This window comes from Grus americana, chromosome 1, assembly GCF_028858705.1.
Source record: "Grus americana isolate bGruAme1 chromosome 1, bGruAme1.mat, whole genome shotgun sequence".
Classification (NCBI taxonomy): Eukaryota; Metazoa; Chordata; class Aves; order Gruiformes; family Gruidae; genus Grus; species Grus americana.
In genome coordinates, this window is record NC_072852.1 from 96,870,008 (window position 1) to 96,889,407 (window position 19,400).

A 19,400-nucleotide genomic window follows, 5' to 3' on the forward strand; every position below is an offset into this window, starting at 1 on the left:
CAATACAGAATTACCCAAGATGTCCTATTTTAAGAGTGATAACTAACAAACGAACTTATCTCCTCTTAAAAAAGCAATACTATTTCTGATATAGAGCTAATGAAGGTGTTTGGCGGGTTTTTTTCAGGACAAATACAGAGGTTATCAAAAGCCTTTAGGTTATCACTAAGGCCTGGCACACAAAAAAAAGAAACAATTATTTCTTTATTCTTAGTGTAAGCAAAAGTAGGCTGTTAGGGAATAATCCTCTATGCAAGCTAGGGAACGATCACAGATTTTCTAGCAAGTATGTAGGTTTCAGTTCTTTGAAAAAGTTAGTCAACAGATACTAGGGAAAAAAGTGAACGCTGGGCCCCAGGTATAACTAATCAGGCTCCGTCAGAGACATTTTACTCACTTACAAACAAGCCCATAGATCCTTTTCTTTCTGCCACCAGTACCCAGGGTCTAATCCAATCCTGCAATATGCCAAGTACTTTCTGAGACAATCTAGATATTCTCCACTCTCAGTCATATCAATATAAACAGATACTGTGCAATACTTTCGGTTTGAGCTCAAGAGAAGGAGAGATAGCAATAAATCAGGAGCTGATAAGACTCCCATAGCTTATTATTCAGTATTCCTCCCTATCAGGAGACATATTCACATTATGCAAGGTAAATGCAAAACTGGGGCTAATATTTAAAATGAGATATGGTCGTGGATTTTATTTCTATATACACATCTGTTCAGTATCACAGGCACAACAATTAAGGCCCTAACTATTACTAGTGACATCTACATGTAAGAACTGTGGAATAGATAAGGTAATCTTCAAATGCATTTTTGCTAGCGAAGATCGGAATCATTTTCCTATTTATTGTTGCTTCAAATCTCAAAGCCATATAGTTTCACTATTTTATCTTAAGGGAAAGCAAGACAATGTTTTGTGAACTCTCCCACAATGATATCAAATAGAGAGAAAAAAATAATTAAATTTAATTACTTTTCCCGACTTTCTTCTCCCACTGTATATTCACAGAGCTTGCCAAAGATCAGCTAATAACAGTAAAAGACTAAACCATCAGATGGGCTGTACAGATTCCCGATGGAGTCCTGATATATATGATGCATCAGATATTATGCTGAAATCACATCTGTGCTGTTTGATCATTCAAGAATAACAAATGAAAGTCCCCTTCTAAGAGATCTCTTACAGAGACACCACAACAACCTTATCCACACGAAAATTAAATTGAGCTCAATCAACCTGTTACCATTGATTATAATCTTTCATCATATATCCCAAACATGTTTGTTTCTTACATGTCTGCTACTTTTGTTTAGTTTATTGTGTTATATCACATTAGGAAGAAATACAGTTAAATCTACCTTTACAGCAGATATACCAGAAAAAACAGTGAAGTCATAAATATTATGACCAAATATTACTGAAATGAACAAACACAATTCACCAATTTTCTGATCTGTCAAGATCTTTGCAAGTATAAAATCAATGCGTTCTTCAATATATATTTCATTTCACACAATGTAATGAATTAGGTAATAAACGGATTATGGTTTAAGATCTTCCATTACAGAACAGGATAGCTCTATAATTCTGATATGTGAAATCTGAGCAAACTACGGTGAAAACACAATGGTTTATCATATGCGAGAAACAAATACAAAAATATTTCAATAAAAAATCATTTAGTTCTAACTTGGTTGCACTCAAAACAGAAAAATTCAAAATGTATTAGCCATCTACATTACAAACGAGATACTGATGACGGTCATCTAGCTGCTTGCTCAGGAAGTTTTATTCCTCATAGAAAATCCCTGACTGATTTCTTTTTCCATGTGTGTTATGAGTTAAGACGTGCTTCTTTTCAGACACAATTTACTGTTGGTCCTTTCTGTGTGCTATTTCTCCTATTTGGATTTTTTTAATAGTTGCATTCATTGCACAGTCATTTATATAAATACCATATTTTCTTTCTAATCAAGTAAACAATATTCCTAAACTGGCTTTCAGAGAACATGCTATTAAATAATTTGAAATTGTTCAATATAAAGAAACATGCCAACATATTAATCTTACCAGTAGCAAAACTGTTTTGTACAGACAACAGCAAACCTACTTTTTGACTAAAAGTCTTTGCCTCCAATATTAATTAACAATATTAAAGCCTTGACTCACTCTAGAGCATGCACAGTATTATCTTAGAATCTGTAAAGACAAAGTTAACTTGAGATGTGCAGCCACTGATAAAAAAGCCCAAGCACAGAAAGTACTCTCTATGCAACTTACTAAATAATTATACTAACTCCTTTGTGCCCTTTTTAAGATGACTCAAGTAATTTCACTTTATTAATATTTAAGCAAAGAACAGAATAGGAAAAAGAGAAACTTATTTTTGTCAAATGATCACAAGAGATTTTAAAAATTTCATGAAATTATCAAAGTACTCTTTCTTGCACTTTACATTTCAGTGAATGGAACTGGATAGTTCTATCCATCATCTTCTCCATCAATATCTCATTCTGTCTTTCCTGCTCTGAACTCACACTTCAACTGTGTTAATCAAAACATGTAATTTCACCCCTTTTCAGATTAAGCTTATTTCCTACTCTGTACAGGTTAGTGAAACTTTCTTTACTATAGATTTAGATACATAGTAAGCATGTCTTCTAAGCCTGATTATTGATCAAGCGTTCTTTGGATAAAAGGATTATCACTACAGCATGTCTGTTTTTATAAACTGGCTTTACTTTACTTTCAAAGACAGGCAAAAGAGCTTCTATTAACTAAACAGCAAGTGTACCACTTGAAAGTGATTATTCCCAACTTCCTTTCCATTTCTTTATAGAATAAAAGCAGATTTTTATTCTTTCATGTTTCTAATTTTAATAGAAAACAATGCCACAGAACATTCAGGAAAGGAAACCATTTATTTTTATAACCTGAAATTAAAATTAGATATGCCTATGTATTTAGACGTACATTTCATAAAAGTATATTCTTTATATTCTAAAAGCTTTCTCTGTGTTTCTTCTTGCATGATACTTAGCTGCCATCACAAAGGCTAGTGTTGAAGGCATCCTAAAACAAATACCTAACCACTGGATATAGAATACTTCTGAAATAGAGAAGCAAAGACCAAATTTTCTAAAAATCAGTCATGCATTCAAAAGTGAATGATGAAAGACCCCTTCAGGTGCATTACAGGAGCCTTCCCTTTTACACGGTAAGTTCAGGAGCCACTGTTGTCTGAGGAAGATCCTAACGTCGCTATCTTGATATGATCAGCTGGGCTTTACTCTACCTAAGAGCATAGCTCTGCCTATAGTCGGCAACCATGGCCTGCCTCCACAAGCACAGCAGTTCCCTGTAGAGATCACGTAGACAAGCATGGAGAAGGGATGGGAGAAACTGAGCTGTTATAAAGCAGAAATGGGTACTAGTATCCTCACTGCCAAATCAGATAGAGTACTTCCAGACCCCTCTTACCAAAAGCACTGTATTTTCAGAAAACCACCTACTCTTCCCAGCTCATTTTGTCATCCTATATTGTCTCCTAAAGCTGAAACAAAACAATGTAGAAAACTATGTCAGTATAGACATTGCATCAGTGATATTGTATAATCCTAGTAGTAGAACTGCCATTAGGTTTATCACAAAGGAAATTAATATATAGCATATGGAAAGTCTGCAGGAGTGATTCCCCTAACTTTGTGCTTTTTGAGAGCTTTCACACCTGCACAAAGTGGGTATAAAAGTTATAGCATCTTATTTTGGCAACATTATCATATGCAATTTTCACAGGTATAAATGATTACATAAAGTGCAACAAGGAAGAAATCAGACTGTGTATGTCCCCTCACAACCAGCGGGACTCTGCTCAGATGAGACTGTCAATACCACATTACTTGTAAGAAAATGTTTGAAAGAGACCTTGCGCTAACAGAGAAAATGCTGCCCGATTTTATAACAGAGTAAAAAGTTAAAGACAAGCTAAGTGCACATACTACCCCTCTTCTACCCAACTAGATATGAATCAAGGATCTAAATATATTCTAAGATTTTACAAGCCATTATTTTTTCATTTAGGATCTTTTGTGGTTTTAAAATCCTTGTCCTCCTCTTCAATCTGAATAAATAGTTGCCTTTAAGTTATCTTGGTACTAATATTTCCTTTGTTCTCATTTGGTAATACCATCCCCCAAGTAGTGAAGACGACATCTAAAAATTTAGATATTGCCTTACAGCAACCACAGTCACACAGCCTGTTTGCATTTACGTTGAGAACAAGCTGTTATAAAACCGATCTACCATTTGTAACCTCCATGTGTTCTCACCTGCCCACTGCAACAAGAGTCTCTCTGTCTTAAAGGTGTGTTTGTGTAACGTTCCTTGTTTAATTTTGACTAGAACCAAAAATAGCAGATGGCTTGGGCTTTGCCAAATTTGCACTGAAGTTCAGTTACTCATGTGGTTCAGGTACACCAAAGGGTTTCTTAAAGCTGTTTGGGTTCACATCTGGTTTTGTATCACATCTAAGGAACAGGGGAGAAGAGGGTGGAAATTCTCACCATAACACAAAAGCTTCAAAAAAACATAACAAAACCAACTCATTGCATTTCCTTCTCCCATGCAATCCCATCCAATAAGTTTTACACTCTCTTGTCCTCAGAAGAAGCCTCGTTATTAGATGCTATTTATTGTAGCCAAGTTCCATTCCCAATTACGCTATTATAGGTTATACATTAAACGAGAAAGTGTCCTCTCTTTTCTAGGGACAGCACAGGAGTTCAAGCAATGAGTCAACACTCCAGAAGCCTTTCAAGCAGAGTAAGGCATCTTCTTTTCCTAAAAATCTAGTGAAGGAATCATCTAAAAATGCAGGTAAATAAATACAAGAGACAAAAGGACAAATACTAGATTCCTTTGCCTCAACTTAAGCAAGATTAGAATAAAACAGTCAATAGATTTGATCTCTAAAACATGTTGACATAGCTTAAGTATTGGGGTTTACAGATCATCTCAAGACAACAGATGGATGGTATGTATAGCCTAACTGTTCAGCTCAGAATTTACTGAAGACCAAAAACTACATAATATGCTTGGAAAATGGGACAAATCATAGGATTCTAGGGAGCCAACAACTTTCACCACAAGATCACAACTTCAAATCCAGTATACTTGGGTGAAGGCTGCCATCCTTACTGACAATTACTGAGTTATCTATGTGATGTTAACCAGCAGCCAAAACCAGCTCTACAAAAAAAGCCATTAACATCCTTTTCTGAATGTGTACATTCTATTTGTCAAACAAAAAAACCATCAGCCAAAACAATCTTAAGCTGTCCAAATAAAATCATCCTGAATTAAAACTATACGCTTCCTGGTCCTTCTCTCAATCAACAAAGTCTCCTCTGTCTGGAGACATGAGCAAGTTACAAGGCTAGCTAAGTTATAAACTTCCTAACTTCCTGTAAATAAAACTGCAAGGTTGTGGTACAAGATGAGGTAATTCAAAGAAGTAGGGTAAGCTACCTCTCACCACAGGACAGAAGTACACAAATGGCTGTTACTGTGTTGCAGCTGACATAACTCAAGTCCATCCTGATGCTTACCCTTGAAACTTCTCATCAAGTCTGTACCTTCAGAATAAGGAGGGAATGGGCTAGGAACTTCAGCAGTAGAAAGGTCTCTACTGAGAATGCTGTGTACTTTGATGCGCCAGTTCAGGGACTAGACTCAAGAACCTTAAGCGATTTCAGTTGTCAACACATACTTAAGGAGGAGAAATGGAATACTTTATAAACCCACTGACCAACATGAACAGTAACAAAGGAGAACCTGATCTATCACTGGAACCATAGGTGTAAGACTTCCCTAGAAGGCTTAGAGAATATCAGAATTCTGCACTAACAAAACACTTGATCAAACCATAAAATCTAGAAACGTGCAATTTGAATCAAGACACCAAATGGCCAGATGCACAAGAGAATTCAGTGAGACTTTCTGTACAGGAACAGGAGTAGTTTTGTGATCACCTTGAAGGACTTCCTTGACTCCTACTTTCCCTACACGCACATCTCTTTCTACATCGACCTCAAAACCACCCCAGCTCTTCTCCTCTTGCCATCTTCATCTGTATTGACCGCTACTTAAGAAATATCCATTTTTCATCTTATCTTCCTCTTCCGCAATTCCACTTAAAAACAAGTAGCCAACTAGCTTTGGCTGAACCAAGCAGCATTTGAGAGATTATTAAAAATAAGTATAAACCCTGGTTTTATACTTTTCCTCTTCTCCTCATATAAAGGGCATACAGCAGAAGGCATGCAACATTAAAAGAGAAAATGAACAAGTTCCATCTCAAGACGTATTCTTCCAAGGACACAATTTACAGGTAAGCACAGGAAAGCTCACACTTGTCTCCATTACTACGAAATGGTTGTGCTGGCCCTGAAGACCATGTCCAGCATCTTCAAAGAATCCAAATGTAATCTCCCCATTGCCACTTTACTCCTCCTCTAGTCTTATTATTGTAACTTATGTGCTTGATTTCTACACCTGGCTAACATATTTATCTGAAAAAACTGCCAGCCTACAAAGTTTTTATTTTTTTCTGGATGCATAGTTCTGGAATGCAGCAAGACAAAAGTTAGTTTGGACTTCACAGAAATGATGCCTTCTGGCTTTAGTCTACTTCCCAATTATCAAAGGGCGAGGCAAGGAAAAAAACAACCACAAAACCCCAGACCCTCAGAGATACGGAAAGCCTTGTAAGAAGAGTAGATGTACCTGAAGTAGTAATTTTAATAAGCCTATATTAATAGCCTTTAAAAAGTTAAATCTGTGAGAAAAAATATCTTTAAATTACTTCAGACACAGAAAAACTTCTGTGCAGCCTATATCTAGTACAGTTTACAGAATTTATTGAACATCACCTCTTACTTCATTAAGCAAGAAGACTATGAGAGGACATAATTTTACACTAGACACTACACCCAGAAGGTAGATGCAATTCATATACAATAAACAAAGTTGCAAGCCATACATTCTCTGCTTAGCAAGACTCATCCCACAGAGTACAGAAAGACAGCACCAACTACTCTTAAAACAGCTACTATATGCATTTGACATGCAACACAGGATAGAGAGGCAACACCATCACAGTGTAAGCTTTTGTTTTAGCCATTTGTACATAATCTGACTGGCACACTACCTTGTTTCATCCACAGTATCTTTGAGAACTAAAATTCATGACAAATTCTTCACAACAGAGTAATCTTGGTGTCATCAGGCAAATAAAGTCACATGTATATTGGCACTGGTTCCTAAATGTACCATCACTGCAGAAGTTAAAAGATTATTCAATAATCCTAATAGGTTAAAAGTATACCAATCAAATATATATACAGAATGTTTCCAAATGCAGCCAGTTTCTCTTTTACATGATGACCTTTCATCCAGAAACCACAGAGACACTAACAGAAAACAAAACAAAAATGTAAGACTGAAAACCACAAAAACTGGCCAGGTGTCAACGTGAGAGGCTTTTGGCTTGCCTTTTTTAAAATTGACTACACTTCAATTTGACAGTCATTTTAGAAACATCTTCAAAAACACTTATTTAAATGATCACTCCTACGTTTGCACTATAACATTAACAAATAACATACTTAGGTTCATGCAGGCATATTTGGAAGCAAAGAAGCTCAAAACATGAACAGCTTCTTTTACTAACTTATCAAGAATTAACACGATTAAGTATGCTGAAGCACTGCAAAGCAAACAGCTACCTAGTCATAGCGCTCAGCAAACAAGTATACCTTCCTTCAACTTTAAACTAGGACATGCGTGCAGATAAAACATCACCAGTAGATGAAAGAGGGTGCACTGTAGACACAAAGATGTAGACTTTGGCTTATAATGGCATGAGGCACGAACTGCTGAAACAATGCTTACATGGGTTATTTTTTAAGCATTCCGACATACAGTCAGAATGCAATATGTATAGGAAACACAACTAACAGTTTTAGCACAGGAGAAATATTTCTATTGCACTCCCTTCCTCAAGCTTCAAACTCTACCAGTCAGGCAAAATAATATAGTTACCACCTTCTGAAATACAAATTTAGAGAGCCTGACGCAGTTATTGTGATTCCAGCTCACTTCATTACTATGTCTTGTTTTAAAATCCCTCCCCTCCAATCACCTCACAAGAACGGCCCAAATAAATGACAGTAAATAGGCTAACTGCAACTTCTTCAACAACTGTTTGCTTCACAAAAGATATCCTTATATCACCACCTCATTTCCTGCATAAGGGTAACAGTTAGTAGACACTGTTCAAATGACTGTACAGAGCATATAGCAGGCTTTGAAAAAGTGACACTAAAACTGGCTTTAATTTATTGCAAACTGTAAGCCAAACCATAAGTAAATGCGGGTTTCATACAACATCGGGAAGTCAAAATAAAACCTGTTTACATAATGCAACCATTTATGTCGAATTTGCCTTACCATAAAAAGTTCTTATTTCCTTTGCAACACAACAACTTCTGTACATACAACTAATGGGATATTAAAAAGAGAACCCATAGGCACAGTGCTGAACAATTCTTCCAAGGGTTCTGTAAGAATGCATGTATAGTGAAAACGTTCCTTTACATACTTATGAATTCAAACACAAAAAACATTCATCAAGATCCTTACTCATCACTAAAATAGTTCAAACAGCATATTTTGCTCCTCTTAGGCAAATTGTTCCAATTGAAGCAATATTTACAATTGGACAGTCTTTACGTACAAAAAAAAAAATCCTTAGACATTAAGCAAGCTTCAGACACCCTATCAAGCACAGGAGACTACCACAGTATACTGAATAGCTATAATCATTGCTAAAGATCTGGAAGGAACATATGTATAAATCAAACATAACAGCAGTGACATTTACAAGAATGTAGACATTTCACTGCTTCTACCAACACTTTCACCAGCTGTAAAATTATACTGCAACCCTGCTTCTGAGCTCAGGTGCAGACAGAATGGCAGGGATTCAATCCTCCATTCACTTCCTCTCTGTCTCCCATTCCCCACTATCTCCTTTAAAAAGGAGAGAGTCTGGAAACAGCATCGTATCTTTTATTTGCATAGATTTAAAGATAGGCTCTGCCATGTGTGCCCTAACTGCCACAGCACTGCTGTACCCCTTCCCAAAACAGAACTGTAGATTTTGCACAGTACTTGAAATATTCTTTTTAAAATATTAGGTAATAAAATCAAATACTAAAAAACTTTTCACTCATTGCCAAGAGAACACATAAAGTGGACATTAATGCCTGTTATTAAAGCTGAACCACGGCAAATCAGGAATCCATTAGGTTTCTGAAAAGGCTTCTCAGCACCAAACTAACATTATCATCACCTTATGCTAACATCATACAATATCTCAAAAATGTGAATATTGTTTTGCTCCATCTCATCACTTGTGAAAGCTCTAAGTCATTATCTATCATGGCCTCCACAGTTTTAAGAACTGGGGTAGGGAGGTCAAGCTCAATCCAAGTAACAGTCACTCTCTTTCTGCCAAAGGAAAAACTACATACTGTGAGGCCCTGTGAACAAGTAATTACAATGAAATGAATGTTTTATAAAGGAAACACACTTGGTTTTAAAGGTCACAAAGTGACAGAGAAGAGCACACAGTGGAACAAATCCAGCAAATTACTGATTGACCTGCAGGGTCAATGAATCCAAACAATAAATATTTCTGCTCTTTAAATAATTAAAAATGTCAAAACACAATGGCTGCAGACAAACTGTGTTAAGAATGCAGACAGGCCAGACAATCTACTTCGTATTTAAATATTTCACTCACCTGTCCTGTGACTGCTCCTCATACATTCTTTCCTTTCCTTCTTTGAAGAGTCTTATAGCCCGTTTCGATTTCTTTATGAGACTGTCAATGTAGATTTTAAAATATTCATTCTCACTGAGTTGTGCAAGTTTCTGGTTGTCATCATATTTGCTCAGTATAAGTCGCAAATGTTGGTAAGTGTCAGGTAAAATATCAAGTATGTAAGGTGGGCTGTTTTTGAGTTGAAGTTTTGGGTTTTGACACAATCTTACCTACAAACAAAAACAAGAGAATGTAAAAAGACAATAAATACATTGGGGCAAAAAATGATCTGACATCTTAAAATGAATAGGTGTAAGCATAATTCTCTAACCCCAGGCACAAAGAATTAAATCCTACTTCATTTATATTCCATGAAATCCCAACATAGTCTCTAATGTCAAAGGATGTAAAATTTAACTTAATCCCGTCATATCTATAAAAAGCAAAACAAGCTTACTTACATAGTTTGGGGTTTTGCTTTTAAAGTAAGAATGTCTTCGCCTGCCTACGATATGCTAGGGAGTATATTATCAAAACACAGTACACAACTAATGCTGAGAGCAGTAGTTTCGTACAGATGTGTTTGCTGCAGGTGAACTTCCCTATGGACGTCTGAATGTCTACTAAGAACCAACGTTATAAATTACCTTGTCATCTGCTGGCTCTCTCTTTTCTCTATCCAACAATAGTACCTCTTAGAACCTAGAGAAATTTAAAGTTTGAGAGGTCTACACATACAAAAATGTCCTGAATGTTGCCAGTGGTTCAAAAACTATAAGCTATGACAGACAGAAATCAAGTCACTCACAAACAGCTATTATAAACCAGGAAACAAAACATTATAAACTCAATGTTTTCCAATTTGTGGCTATAATAAAAGGTAGCATCTTAACGGACTTGGAATCATCACATTCCAAAATGGCACAAAAAATAATTGAATAATATATATTACTTAAAAAGAATAAGCTTTAGATGAAATGAACACCTTTAATTGAATCTACTCTCCACCGGAAATGTTTCTGGAAGAAGGCGGTACTGGTTTTGTTTCTTCAACATATACAAGGTTAGAGTAATTACCTCTTTGCTACCTAAATTCTCTGGTAGTTTGTTCTGTCTTGATCTATCCTAGAAAGCAAAAGGGATCAAAACTAAAGGATAGTTTTTGAGTGCTACTGTGTTGAGCTATCCAGGCTCAGCTAAAACGCTGCAGAGGGACACATTCTAGACATGTGTGTGCAGCTGTACATATGCAAATACTTATGAAAAAATTAAGTCCATGTGGTATAAAAGTTTTATAGGTATCATTTGGAGATCACCCCATTATATATTAGTGACTTTGACATTCTTTTGAGGTAACTAATGAGGTTGTAAAAACATCTTAATACTGCTGAAAGCAGACTCCTATTCCTACTAATCTATCAAAAAAGTGCAGTCTTGCGCATTTCTGGGGGCGGGAAACAAACTTGGATCCTGTAACACCCACCTCTCTAAACTCAAAGCTATACTGCCATTGCTGACCCCTCCTTCAATTTCTAGACCTACACCATTAAGAAATTCACTGCCGTAAGACCATCATGCACCCCAAACAGCAAACCAAATACATAATTGATTTTATCCTCTGAAACATGCACACTGAAACACACCAGGCAATTAGAATTAGGTAACTGGCATCATAGTTAGAAAGGTAGAGATAGAAGAGCGGACAAGAGTCAAGCACTAACAAGTTGTAAAACAGAAGTATAGCACCATTAGAACGGTGCAAACTCGTAACTACTAAAGAAATGTTAATGCCGTTCAAAAACAGTATTTAAAACATGACATTTACAATAGCTCCCCTCATTTCACTGATCCATTGTTACTTTAGTAATTTCTATTATTCTTTCACCTACTAGACCAATTAACAGATCAGGAACCCTTCTGATGTGTTGTAAAACAGACAGTCCCTCCTGCAGAGAAACCTACAATCTTAGTAGGAAACAAAAAGACAGCAGATGGACGCAGGCAAATATGAACACAGGAACACTGTTCGACATACTAAAGAGAGGTTCAAGGCACTAGCAGTTAAGTACTTCTAGATATAAACAGCACAGAAAGGTTTCAAGGCAAGTTCTAAAATAATTTAGTGGCTCATAAAGGAATTCCTCCTAAGTTGAGGAAGAAGCGGGAAGGAAACAAAACAAAACAAAACAAAAAGTAAACCATAAAGATGTTTGGTCATCTCTTCATCAGGTGACAAAGTCTGGAACTGTAATCCATAACTGCAAAAGTGAGACAGCAAGACACTTGGCAACTGAAAATAACTTGTTTATATTTTATGTGACAAAGAGAAGGTTATCAGGATAAAGAAAAGGACAACACGGTCCAAGTCGTGGGTTAGGAGATGCTTGGAGCAGCATTCTCAAAGAATAAAGGCTGGATGTGATGGCATTCTTTCAAGGTCAGACAAGCAAAGCTGAACTTACTGATATACAAAATAGCAATGCCTGGATGACAGTTTTAGGTGAATCGATTGATACAGAAGGTTGTGTTTGTCTGAGAGTCACATCTCAGTCTGAAAGATTCAGACACAACTTTTAAAAGAGCAGTTCAAGTAAACGAGTTGCCCAAGTGAAGGCAGGATGATGGTATCACCCCAGAAGATCAAAAAAGGAACTAACAAGAAAGACGAAGGAGATTAAACATTTGCTTTTAGTTACGCTGAAGTTAAGCTGACAGCTAGAATCCTTTAAGGAGATTTCAGAAACATGAGCAAAGAATTTTATATGTGTAGACAGATCTGAAGATCATCCACGCAGAGACATACATGAATTTATTTTTGTCAAAGAGTTAGAAGAACTGGAATTCCAAAGACAGAAGTGAAAACCTTTATGAAACATGTAGACATTTTTCATCTGAACTTTTGTTCGCTGATTTCTGATTTTGTGAAAACTTGTCACAAATCAATATCACTAATTAGGCATTACAGCTTTCTGAAGCAACAAGCACAAGGGGGGAAAAAAAAAAAAACCTTAAAAGAGGAAAATATTTATTCAGGGAAAAAATTCAGCAATGTGAGCAGACCGCAAGCAGAGAATGCTGCAATCATTTTGAATTGCTTATTTATCCTAACTTAAATCTCATGATCAAAGAATTCTCTTTCTGAAGTCTATCTTTTCGATCAGATGTGCCAACAAGCAGAATATAAGTGGTTTCATATCTATCAGAAATACCATTAAAATATAAAAACAAGAGAAAAAAGCAAATTTTTATGCTGGCTGGTGTATTTTCAACACTCAGTCCATTCAACTGTACGAAAGGAGCATCCAGTTATAAAGAAAAATTAGTTTCTCTTTCAGATGTTCTAGCAAGTCTTCTTCAGTCCAGTATCATTACATACAGTCATACACATATCAAAACAGGATCCTGTGGTCATCATGGTTTACAAGGCTTCACCTTCTGCTGAATTTATAAATACAGCACTTTACTAGAACCTTTAACTCCAGAACAAGCCTTTATGAAAGTCATACAAAAATTCTTCTACAGTACAACTCAATTAGTCTGATGCATTCTCATTGAAAAAATGCTAACATTTAGTTCAAGTCACTGATTCAGTGAAGTAGTACAAGACTTTCTTCACTTTATAGGTTACACAAGGTTTCAGTCCAAAGGACATAAGTTTGTAAAGAGATGACTGGTAAACCATATGGTTTCCAGAGTCAAGAAGTCCTGACACATACCACAGCAGTTCACAATTAAAAGCAAGCAATAAAAAATGACATCTGCTGACGCAAAAGATTTACCAAAGTACCAGAAGTGGCGCACATACCTTTCTTCAAAAGAAAACAGAACTCAAAGCAAAACAACAACAAAAAAAACCAACCCAAACCAAAAATAAAGACCTCCATATTGCACTTTACAAAGCAACCCCCACCAACACTTTAGGAGCGGACATGAATCATATCACTCTGTGATTTGTGTATTGTTATGACTGGAAGTAAGCATGTATATATTTAGCAAGCATTCAGTCCAAAAAATGAAAAGCAGTCAGTCAGCAAGTTCGTAAGAAACATCTCTCTTATTGAGATAAACTGAGACAAAGCTAAGCTCCTTTCACTACCTCACTGAGGGTAAATCCAAGTATTTACTCCAGAATCACTGAAACAATAGAGTGCAATTCTAATTGTGAAGAACTAAGGTACTACCCTAATCTACCAGAAACAGATTTTGAAACAGTTAACTCGGGAACTTCCAGACAAGCTTACTCTAGTGACTATGGAGAAAAATCTCAACCCCCTCTTCCCTCCTCTCCTCCCCCCAAACAAAATAAATACCACTACTCATAACATTTTTGAAGATATTTGGCTTAAATTATAAGGCATTATTTCATAGCATCTTCAGAGATGAGAGTAATGGGTGCCTATTGTATTTAGACAATTAATTTCTTTCAGAAAACTGTATCTTCTATTCACTTTTTAAAGCAAACAATAGTTGAAAGCCCTGGACTCATTTGACAAAAGAACTTTTGTTCAAGCAAAGTACAGCAGCCCTAACACAATCTGTTTAAACACCTAATGCTAGTCAAAGACAATACAAGGAAAGTAACACAGCTAAAACAGAGTAAGTATCTAATGAGTAGGACATCCGCTAAACACTGTTTTCAGCTGCAGTGGATGGATTAGAACAATCAGAGCACCAGTGCTCAACTTCCAAAACTATACTTCAAAATCGTCTACTGAACGAGTATCTTTTGCCATGCAATACAAAAAAGTATTAAAAAACCACCTTGACACACCACAGACTGCATAAAGGTAGCTCTGCAGTATGATACCATAACAATTCTCCAGAAAACCACAACACACAATGCTACCAACAATGAATTCTGAAGAACTTAATCAGGAAAATGGATGAAATCTGAACATTATGCTGCTTCATCATCTATTTCTTCCCGCCAGAAATTACCTTAACTGCAATGCATTTTATTTTCCACAGAAAGATGGGGTTTCTTTCTGAAAGAAGCCTTCTCGTCAAAATATAAGCAGAGGTGATCGATCACCGATCTTTTCAGCTGACAATGCAGTACACGCCTGTTCCACAGCTACCACACTGCAACTGTGCCATATGCTTCCATACTGGAGGACTAAGCAAGAACAATGCTGATGCTACATACGCACAGGACAGCTGACTTTAGAGGGTCATTTATATTTTCTTCTGACAAGAAAAAGAAAAGCTTCCATTCCTCTGTTTGAATTTTTACTGGTTTTCCACAAACAGCGTACACAGGACACAAAACTTCCACCAACTTTGACCAAGTAATACACTGAAGAATACCATGGTTATGATCAATTACTGTCTTTTCTAGATCCTTTGTGAAACAATGACTTTTAATTGACTTGGAAGGTTGCACATTAACGTAGCAATTACATAAAGTGTTGCAAAGAATAATGAACGCACACACACCCCGTTTCAAGTACGGTGCTCTGTATACTCACTTAGATGCTATTGGAAACTTGGATGCTGACAAATGTTAATTTAAAGAAAACCTCATTACTAAGTTACGGAGGTAATACAGCTTTTACTCACTAAGTCAATAGTATGAGCTTTGGAGACGTGCTCTAATTTGCTCTTAGGTAATTATTAAATAGCAAATCAAATTGCCATCCCCATTTATACAGTTGGAGTCAAACAACTGGGTGGGCCACGACAGAGCGCCCAAACAGTTTAAACACTGTTGTTAATCTTTACAGTAGAAAAAATAATTATTTTCAGGCCCAGCGCACGAGTACTGAAAAGTGATTGAAAGATGCTGAAATAGTCCTGTTTTAAAAAATCCTGTTCAGAATGTGTAACAATTTTATCGGCTTGAAACCCACAATAGAAAAGTGTGCACAATAGTACTGCCAACTCTAAATAGCCCGAGCAGTAAACTAACTCAACTACTCCCATGTTTACATAATAGACATTCTCTCCCAAACTTGTTCTTAAGATAACCATTATCTTCTAATAATACACAGCTAGTTTCTAGGTTTTAAAAACATTAGGTTTAAATTTTCTCAGAAAAAATAACCCACGTAAGTTATGCACAGTTTAAAGGAAGACCTAGAGTTATATGTTAACACTATTTATTTATTTATTTATAGGAGATAAACTTTCTAAAACACATATCATGTTTTAAAAATAGTAATTTGCTTGCTAGAAGTTCAGATATATATGGTCAGATTGCTTATACAATGCTAGCACTGGAAAGCAGGGCTAGCCTTCCAAACCATAAATGGAATATTATCCTTTACATTGCAAAGGAATTAAACAAAATATTTTTGGTTCTTAATGGTAAAGCTACTGTTTACCCATGAGAAAACCAGCAGGGAAACCGGACATTGATGCTAACTTTGATGACCCTCTAATAATGCAGTTAGTATTGAAAATTCATATAAAAAAAGACATACCAGGAAACCTCAAAAAGTACAGATCCCACTGGATGAAGTATAAAAAGAAGGATACAGATTTAAGATATACAGACAGATAACAATTCATATTCACTGATTACTTACAATAAGATTTTTTTTATTTGTTTTTTTTTATTCCCTGCAAGTATGTTGCTTATACCAACTTTTACAAACAGGGCTCTAACCAGGAGCAACATTCTGTCCTGATGAAGAACTCTCTCCAAATCCTTGATTTTTTCAAACTGGTAACATAAGTTTAAAGTGAAGACACCTAAGCAGAACTGCAACCTTCTGCCTATTCTAACAGCTAAAGCATCAGCCCATGAACAACAAACATTACCACGAAGTCTGAACAATTCCAAAGCATGACATACAACCAATTCTACACAGAGAAGTTTGCATGGTATCCAAGTAGTCAGAACTTTTACATACACCATAAAACCACTCTCATAGCATAGTTCTTATAGAGTAGCAATATTTGTAGTATCAGTTAATCCCTTATTATTGAAAACAAGTATTCATACAGAACATCTCCTCTGCCAAAGGAGGAAATTGCAGAAAGAGATGAAAGAAAGGTAAAGAATGACAGTTTTAAGACAGAAAGAAATGTAAACCAGAAATTATTGAGCTCTGCCCCTAGTTTTTAAGGCTGCTCTTTTTTCATCCTTTGGTCAAGATAACAGCTTTGCTTTGTTTTCATTCTCCCTTTCCCTAACACCTTTAGAATGGGAGAAAACTTTAGCTACCTCATTGCAGCAAAAAGATGGCTATCACAGCTATTATAGTTAAAGAACAAAGAAGGGTAATGACTGCTGTTACAACAAGCAAAATAGGCCTCAAAGGCCACAATCTTACCATGGGTGGCACCCCACCGACTTTGCAGAGCCTACCACCTTCACTAGGTATTAATTTGATCAGTGACCCACCACAGAAATCAGTCATAGGACACACTCCAGAAATGGTATTTGAAACAACAGTCAATCAAGCAGGTTTCTATTTCTAATATTAATCCCTGATTTTGATCTAGGCAGAGGAGAAAATGACCTTCCTGTGCCTACTACTACATAAGGTTAAGAGACTTAAATTTGTTTGCCAACATATTAAATTTGCTCAAACACATCCTTTCACTATAAGTACCAAATGCTAAAAACTCAAGCAGCAAGCTACAGCATTCTCACACTATGACATCATCCTGTCTGGTATACTTTAATATAATTTGGAAATAAAATTTGATTAAATGAGAGCAGCTTAAAGAGGATACATTAAAGATCCAAACTGAGGACACTTATCCAGTAAAATGAAAAATAAAGCACAGTGCAATGCCCAGCCTTTCCAGTGACTTCAACAGAACAGACCTTACTGGCTGTTCTGATGCCCTGTTGTAATACTGACAAATACAGTTATCCTATATTAGGTGAGTAAAAGCAATCCATAAGTCCAAACAATGGGGTTAACATTTTCCAGTCACTCTGAATATACAAACCAATCAAGGGACAACCTTATCGTATAGATTTGTAAATGGCCTGACACATGGGGAAATTAAGCTATACATTCCCCACATGGTTTCAACAACAACGAACCAGATTCCTGGTTTCCAAGCCAAAAAACTTCCTTCTACTGAAGAAGAGTGCCTACTTCCAAGTATTTAAACTTGCAGTTCTTATTACAAGATACTCACTGCTTACAGCGTCCTGATCATTAACAGGGAAATGTCAACAAAGTCTTTGTGATAATAACCATTTCTATCAAGGCTAGTTTTTAAGTTTATAATCATCATCAGAAATATTGGTGGAAATACAGATGCTATTCTTGGAGCATCAAAAAGAAGAGGATACAAGGACTCAATCAAATACTTAGAAATTACCAGTTGTCAAGACATATTACATGAAATAATCTCCACCGTGTCAGTGTAACTACTTAGGAACTTTAAGAAATGTTACACATTTGCATTTTACAAGAGCCACAGGGAAAGCAAAGGGTTACACTAATTCATGAAGAATCCCTGAGTTAAAAAGTCATAATTCTCTTGCCACTCAGACCCAAGGCTAACAGGTAGTAATGCTCACTCCCCAGCAGTTTCAAGAGGAAGCTCTAAGTATCACCTCATATGCAAAAGAGAGTGCCTGCATCTCCTGTTCCTACTATTGGTAAGGAACTCTCCTAGCTAATCTATCATCCTACAAGCTGTTATTTTGTATAATACTAAAAAAAATGTGTGCGGCTGGTGCAGAGAACCGTAAGATCTAAAAAACTATAGTCTATCCTCCCCACTTCCTGAAAAATGAGTTTCAGTACAGTGTATTTCTAGTTTTAAAATGAAGAGTAGAAGTACTTAAAAATCATTAAAATGCAGAACACACACTTAAAAGTTAAGCGTGCCATACTAATCTGTTTACTAAACTGACAAGAGTGACATCCCCCAGTCCCCACGCACATTCCTAAAAGCACAAACGTATCTACGTTGCCATCATGAGCAAGTCTCACAGGACGATTAGCTTAACTGGTTTCATACTTCAGAGGTCTTGTTTGCAGACTAACAATGTGATCCAACACGAAACACACAGAATATGTGATTACAAGTCTAAGTTAAGCAGCTTTTCGTTAGGACAGCTCTTCAAGTTTGAGTCATTTTAAAGCATCTGAAATTAACGATAGCCTAAGGCAAACACACACATTTGTTTTCCCTCCACAAATGTAGATTAAAAAAAACACTGCCAGAGGCCATAAGAAGGGGAAAAAAAAAAAAAAAAAAGACAAATGGTGTTTAAATAGCCTAAACCATAAGTCCCCTTACTTCCCGAGGCACCCGCAGCACAGCAGCCGGAGCTGCAGGAAGGCACCGTTTCTCCGTGCGTACCCATTTAAATAGCCCCATTCTTCCCTGTGCGCACAGACACTCACCACTTTGTCCATAAGCTTCCAGGTCTTCTCCACAGTCCTCCGGTCGGCAGCTGCCTGCTTGGGGGGGCCCACAGCATCCTGAATGGCATCAATGAAGCCCAGGATCCGTCCCTTGCGCGGGTTCCGGCCGTTCAGGGAATTGGCCATCTGGGAGCCAAGCTGGCCGCAACGACAGAG

General features: G+C 36.6%; 1 protein-coding gene across 4 annotated transcripts in view; it reads right to left on the reverse strand.

Moving 5' to 3' along the window:
- Positions 1-19,400, reverse strand: part of CBLB (Cbl proto-oncogene B) — a 132,193-nt gene that overhangs the window by 111,514 nt on the left and 1,279 nt on the right. For all 4 annotated transcript variants that reach the window (XM_054838999.1, XM_054838988.1, XM_054839008.1 and 1 more), the window contains exons 2-3: positions 19,224-19,382; positions 9,880-10,130 (exon numbers count right to left, since the gene is read on the reverse strand). In XM_054838999.1, the coding sequence (XP_054694974.1) occupies positions 9,880-10,130; positions 19,224-19,382 (410 nt within the window). The remainder of the gene's footprint in view (positions 1-9,879; positions 10,131-19,223; positions 19,383-19,400) is intronic.